The sequence below is a fragment of the Grammomys surdaster genome, unplaced genomic scaffold (genome assembly GCF_004785775.1).
Source record: "Grammomys surdaster isolate TR1022 unplaced genomic scaffold, NIH_TR_1.0 126185, whole genome shotgun sequence".
NCBI lineage: Eukaryota > Metazoa > Chordata > Mammalia > Rodentia > Muridae > Grammomys > Grammomys surdaster.
The window spans coordinates 6,696,021-6,702,877 of NW_021620991.1; the positions used below are offsets into that span (position 1 = coordinate 6,696,021).

At 55.8% G+C, this 6,857-nt stretch overlaps 1 protein-coding gene across 1 annotated transcript in view; it reads left to right on the forward strand.

Moving 5' to 3' along the window:
* The window catches only part of Pex14 (peroxisomal biogenesis factor 14), a 137,670-nt gene extending 132,702 nt beyond the window's left edge, over positions 1–4,968 (forward strand). Inside the window, exons 8-9 of the mRNA XM_028757816.1 lie at positions 1,967–2,058; positions 3,724–4,968. Coding sequence (XP_028613649.1) covers positions 1,967–2,058; positions 3,724–4,168 — 537 coding nt within the window. The 3' untranslated portion in view covers positions 4,169–4,968. The remainder of the gene's footprint in view (positions 1–1,966; positions 2,059–3,723) is intronic.
* Positions 4,969–6,857: the final 1,889 nt, after the last annotated feature.

A 6,857-nucleotide genomic window follows, 5' to 3' on the forward strand; every position in this document is an offset into this window, starting at 1 on the left:
CCTCTCCATCTCATTCACACACAGGCCCCAGCATCCTCTCCGTCTCATTCACACACAGGTCCAGCATCTTCTCCATGTCATTCACACACAGGTCCAGCATCCTCTCCATCTCATTCACACACAGGCAGCTGGGTGCACCACTGCTGGGCTGACTGAGTGCCCCTACAGGCAGCTGTAAAGTGGGCAGGAAGGTAGCGTGACCTCCACCTAACTGATCACTCAGATCTGTGGCTTGCCAGTGGCCAGCAGCCATTCCGGAAATTGAAAACCTGTGTTCAGGCCCTGAGCTGAGCTCAGGACCACATGTTGAGCTCTAAGGAAAGTGGGGATGGCTGTTTGGGGCCTGCTAGGGTCTGGAAGAGTCCACAGTTGTCACAGTTCCTTCCCCACAGAACCTTTCCCTGCTCTCCCTGCTGAAGTGAGGCTCTGGCCTGGCCCCCAGGCCCAGAGTGTGTGAGGACTCCTGTTACCCTATAAACCAGAGACTCAAGCTATGTTTTCTCAGCTGTAATGTAAGTTTTTATATCTGCTTTCCAAACTCCTACTGGAGCACTGTAAAAAATGAAAAGAAGAGCTTTAAGTAATTAAAACCCTACATAAAACTGAAGCCTGTGAGTTTGCTACAACTGTTTTTTAAAGAGACTGGCTAAAAAGCCCCAGATGTCAGATTTTATTTCTAAATCCTGGCATCTGGCACCATGTGCGTTTGGAAATCTGAGTCCTTTGTGGCCAGTGAGTGGAAATTGCTCCCTTGTTAATGGGCTGCTGTAGCTTTCAAGGTCTCAGAGAAGCCAGAACAGTGGCTCCCTGGGCCTTGCTGTCTGGTGGTCTGGGGCAGGGACCTATGGGAATGCGTGTCAGGGCAGTGGCCTGCTCCCTGCTCCTTCCTAGACTTCCCAGGTCTTTCTTCTTGAGACCTTCAGCTGAGAAGTCCCTTTCCACAGGGGTGTACCCAGTGGGCTGTATAGGCTAGCTTACAGTGTCCTCACCTTGTATCAGAAGCCATGGCTCACAGGGAAGATCCAGGGATGTCCCCTCATTGGCCTGGGAAGAGCCTAGTGAACAGTGACCCACCTGCCTCTCATGCCTGCACACAAGTCACAAACCACATGGCCACCCACAGCCCCGATTTGTGAACAACTGCTTTGCCTTACCTCGTCACAACGTAAGGGTGTGGTTCTTCAGGGGTTAGTGGTAGGAACGTGTTTGGGCAAAGTGGTCCACAGGTGCTTTTGCTGACAGTGAGATTTGGCTAGGGGCCTTCTCAATGACTGGGGAAACCTCTGGAGATCCCAGCTGGGAGCCAGAGATCCTAGCAGCTTGGAGATGCCGTTAGGGTGGGGCTGCCATCTTGGCCTGCTTCAAGGCAGAACTGTGGAGCTAGCAGGTGCTTAGGCCTCCCTGTCTGCGGCCTTCCCTGGGCCACTTCTGGACTGCTGCCCTGACTAGTTAGTTAGTTGGACTGCTGCCCTGACTAGTTAGTTAGTTGGACTGCTGCCCTGACTAGTTAGTTAGTGTTGATTTCTTTGGGGAGGTGTGGCTTCAGGGAGAGGTTGTTGTGAGGTGGCTTATGTCTGTTGGTGGTTGTTTTAATGGAGGTTTCAAATATTCAGCAGAAGTGGAAGATCCTCATACAGCCCCTCCTGCTGTCCCAGCAAAATTCCACCTGCCACCACTACAGCCATCAGTGTCTGTGGGAGACAGAGGGGCTTCCTTGTTATTTTACACGTGGGTGCTGTGGTGCCACCTAAGAACACCGAATGACCTCTTAACACCATTGCATACCCAGTCAGGGGTGGGGCACTGTTGTAGGGTGTTGTCACAGGCAGGTGTGACAGTGCAGAGTGGTACACAGGATAGCTTGCAGCTGCTGCCCCAGCCAGGGCTCTTCTAAGTCCCCCAACCCTGGACACAGGTTGGCAGCAGGCACGACTATGACCAGTGTTCTCTGTCTTCTAACCCACAGGCCACCACATCAACCAACTGGATCCTGGAGTCCCAGAATATTAATGAGCTCAAGTCAGAAATCAACTCCCTGAAAGGACTTCTTTTGAATCGGTAAGAGAGAAGGCTCAGGGCTCTGGCTTATTGAAGGTCAGACTAGTGGCGTCAGGGCTTGTGGGCTGGCACAGCAGTCACAGGAGGGACAGGACCCCGTGCTGAACTGGAAGATGACAACCTTGATTGAGGCAAACCTTAGACACGCCGGCCTCTCTCTCTTCCTGAGGAGCCCTCCCTCCCACACTGGGGATGGCATCCCTAAGTGTTGCATTTAAAGAAAAGGAAGAAGAAAGATGTTTGTCTGAGAGGACAGCACTGGGCCAGAGACAGGGCCTGCAGGCAGAGAGCTGTCCATTGCATGACACCTCCTGTCACAGTATACTGAAGGTGGCCACTCTTTCCAGGCAGCCTTGTCTCAGACAACATCATACTGAGGCCTACAGGGTGTGAGAGCTCCAGCTCCCCTGAGGCTCCCTGGTGCTCCCTGGAATGGTGCACATTGTTGGCAGTGTTGACCTGACAGAGGAGCAAGCAGACTTTATGCTGAAAGTGTCGTGTCCTGGAAGGCTCCGTCCGGGAAGCTGGAGGATTCGGTTGGTCGGCCTGAGAGCCCCTAGTGGGCCATGCCTAGAGGCATGTGTGTCTGCTTGGCCGGGGACTTAGGAGCCACGCGTGAGACAAGACCCTGGCAGCCCAGCTGGGCTTTGTGAGAGCAGCGAGGACGGGGTACGGATGCTGTGAGCAGCCCAGGCTGGAGGACCACGATTCCTCAGGAGGGGTCGGGGTGTCTCCACAACAGATGCGGCTGATCCAGGCGAGGGGCATGCAGATTGTCCTTAGAAATCTTTGGCCTTCCAAACCTAGAAGACAAGTGCCTCTGTGGTTAGGGACAGACGCAGGCCGTCCGTCAGGTGACCCTGGGACCAAGGAAACAGCAAACTGAGCTTTTTGTTTCTGTTGCTGATGAGTAAGTAGCCCAGGCCCGGATGGTGCATGTGCAACCAGGTGGGCTCTGGGTTTGAAGGCTGACTGTGTGGCCAGTGCTACTAGGTGGCACAGCCTTGGGCAAGAGCAGGACTTGTCCTCTTGGCCTTTGCAGACACAGGACTTTGTGTCATAGAGCTGCATTTCTGAGCCATGACCATGCTGACCCAACTTCCCAGGTCTGTCCTGGAATGGGCTTGTCTGGCTTGCTGCTGCCAAGGGCCTAGCAGAGCTGGCTTTTCCTTGGTCAAAGTTTAGGCTCAGAGGTTTCCAGTGAAGGGGTGTGACATCATCCTTTTGGTCTGAATGACTCTGAGCCAATAGCCAGGGTTCCCCATGGCTGCCCTTTGCTGAGATTATGGGCACATTAGCCAGGGGTTCCTGGGTTCCCAGCCTCGGTCTCTTTTGCCTCCTTTCTTGTCCCCGTCTGGCCACAGGAGTGGAGCGGGGATAGTGTTGAGTGTGTTTGCGCCCCCAGCTGGCACACCAGCAGCTGCCAAGGTGGGCAGGTCCTGCCCTGGGCTGGGGCAAGGCTGCATTAGGGCAGCAGGCAGCACAGGGCACTTCTGGTGTCTAGCTTGGCTGATGAGGCCTCCAGAGGGCCCTGCTTCGTGTCCCTGGAGAAACTGCTGCCATCGCTGTGTGTTCAGGGATCAGGGACCAAGGGGGTACATGGCACTGGAGCCAGGCACTGTCACCAACCTCTACCTGTTTCTCTCTCTCCTTGTCCACTGCTAGGAGACAGTTCCCTCCCTCCCCGTCAGCCCCGAAGATCCCCTCCTGGCAGATTCCAGTGAAGTCTCCGTCACCCTCCAGCCCCGCGGCCGTCAACCACCACAGCAGCAGTGACATCTCCCCTGTCAGCAATGAGTCTACATCGTCCTCTCCTGGGAAGGACAGCCACAGCCCTGAGGGCTCCACATACCACCTGCTGGGTCCCCAGGAAGAGGGGGAAGGGGTACTAGATGTCAAGGGCCAGGTGAGGATGGAGGTGCAGGGTGAGGAGGAGAAGAGGGAGGACAAGGAGGAGGAGGAGGAGGACGATGACGTGAGCCATGTGGATGAGGAGGACGACCTTGGGGTACAGAGGGAGGACCGACGGGGAGGTGATGGGCAGATCAATGAGCAGGTAGAGAAGCTGCGGCGGCCAGAGGGCGCCAGCAATGAGAGTGAGCGAGACTAGGGCTGGCACTTGGTTGCCCCCCTTTCCAGTGCCCCAGGACATCAGAGGCGGGAGGGCAAGAGTTGTGGCTCTGCCTCCAGGTCGGGGGCGGAAACCCAGGTAGGGGCAGGCTGTCCCTCAGTGCAGTAGTGTGGGCTGCAGTTGTGTTCACCAGCCCCCCAAACACGGCCCCAGCCCCAGCCAGCCCCACTGGCTCTGGCTGTCCACAAGCCAGGCAGAGGACGGGAGCTCTGCACCACGCCCCGCCGCCAAGCCCCCTTCTTGACTGGTGTCTTGTCTAGGTGTGTCCTCTGAGTGTCCTGACCACCTGACACCATGCATGGCCAGAGCTCATGTCATCTCCTGCCTCTGTCACCTCAGTGCAGGGGAACTGTGGCCCCCTTGGTCTTGCTGTCTCCCCCACTGTGCCCTGGCCTGGTTTGTGGCTTCTTCTTTGCTTGTTCCAAAAGCCAGGGCCCTGGGCCTGCACTTCATCTCGCGGGCCTGCCAGGACCCAGCCTTCCACAGCCGGGTCCTGACTGACAGATGCTGCCCTTGGGCACCTGTCCCCAGCCCACCTGCCCTGTCGTCCTCTATGCCACACAAGACGTCCTCACTTGCTGTGCTGTGGTTTAGCTCCTCGGTGGTGAGGCGTGCTTCTCCCTCCTGCAGTGGAGCCAGGCAGCAGGACCTTCCTGACCAACAGCCATGTCAGTCCTTCCCACTGAGAAACACATGTTCATTTTTGTGATCATGTATAGATTTCAGAATATAAGATAAGACTGTACATAACTGTAATAAATATGAGTTGCCATATTTAATTCCTGGCTCTGACCTCGTCTGCTAGCCGTGCCTCGGATGGAGGTGCGTCTCAGCTGAAGCTCTACCAGGTAACTACCAGAGCCGGGCCCTGAGGGACCTGTCAGAGCACTCACCCAGAGCTGGAGGGGTTCCTTCCTCGCGCTGGTGTCTGTGGAGGGCGACATTCCCCCGAGAGCAGGAAGGAGGGACTCGTTACTGTATATAGACCTGTGCTGCGGGATGAGCTGCCTTCCTTAAATGGATGCACATTCCCCAGGAGCCTGTCTGTGCTCTGCTTAGTCCCTCGCTCGCCCGCCTGCTCGCCCGCTCGCTCACCCGCTTGCTCAAGCCCGCCCTGTCTCCCTTTAACCTTCACAGTGTGCTGAGCTGTGACCAGAAAGCTGGGGCAGGAGGAGTGCCTTCCAAGGGACAGTCTCTACTCCGTCCACTCAGGACTGGCCATGCCCGGAGCCATGGAGGTTCCTGTCATGTGCCTCATGTGGATGAGGGCCTGGGAAGTGGAGAGCGCCTGGTAGTGGCCACTGCTGCGGGTGGAGCCATGTAGCAAGACGCATGCCCCTCTGGTGGCATGTGCCCCTCCGGTGGCTCCAGTGGCTGCTGCTTCTCTTTGTCTGGGAAAGGAAGGAGGACATACATACCAGCATGGCTGAGGGGGTTGACTGTGAGCCGTTTTGTTTCAGAAGATGCCTACGTCCCTCCCCTCTGTCTCTTTGTCAGGTCTTCCTTTATCAGCTCCCATGAATCCTCAGGACTGCATCTCTAGCCTCCTGGTCCTAGAGAGAGGCAGTGCCTGGCAGAGGCAAGGCCTGGCAGGAGCTTCCCCGCCATCCTTTTTCCTGTTCCTGCCTCCTGATGTCCCCAAGGAAACCATGTTTCTTCACTCCTAGGGATGACCAGCCTACATTGCTGGGGGACCTTGCTCCCCTAGAAGCCCCAAGGAGTCTCAGTGTCAGGAGCCAGGGGGTAGACCTGAGCTGGGCCATCAGAGGGCTGGACCATGCCCTCTGGTGAGTGGATCACCTGGAAACACTGTTGCTACCATCTTTGGTACAGTAACATCTGTTACTATAACTTCTGAGGTCCCTTCTAAGGAGAACCAGAAAAGGCTAGAGGGCCAGATACCCTGGGGCAGATACCCTGGGGCAGAAATGAAGCCAGAGTGGGGGATAGGGCAGGGAGTGCTAAGTGCTGTCCTATTCTGCTTGCTAGGGACATGGGAACTGGGCCTGGAGGAGGTCTGTGCCCCTGAGTGTTCCCCACCTGGGCGTTACCAGCTCGGAAGGTTCTGGGCTCCAGCTCAGAAGAGAAGGGACAGAAACCTGAGTTGAGCTTTTGAGGACAGACTCTGGCGCGACTTCAGGGAAAGAAAAGCCCCTCCCCAAAACTGCGTGAGGGCTCCTAATAAAGGCGGCTGCTGGACGGGGGACATGGCCCTTTGAAAAAAAAAGCCTTTCATTAGAAAAATAATGCATTTCATCCAAATAAGGTAAAAATATTTGGAATGGGGCAGAAGTGAACAGCAGGCAGCGCCCGTCAGGCCCTTTCTGGAAGGGAGTACATTATTAAACTCAATTACGATGTCTTTTTATAAAGTGTCATTTGGGAGACGATGAACCCCAGTGCTCAGAGGCCATGCCCAGCTGTCTTGACGCGACCCCCCACCCCCCATCCCTGTATGAGCTCCCCTCAGCCCCAGAGCCGGGTGACTCATTGGAACTACCTTGGGCAGGACAGAAAGGGCAGGTTGGAGAATGCCACCCAAAGAAGAAGCAGTGTGGGGTGCAAGGGCATCTGGTACTGTTGGTAGGGAAAAGGGTTGCCCAGGGACTACTAAGTTCGTATCCCAAATATCGGGCTTCTCTGTTGTACATGTGCTTAATTACATATA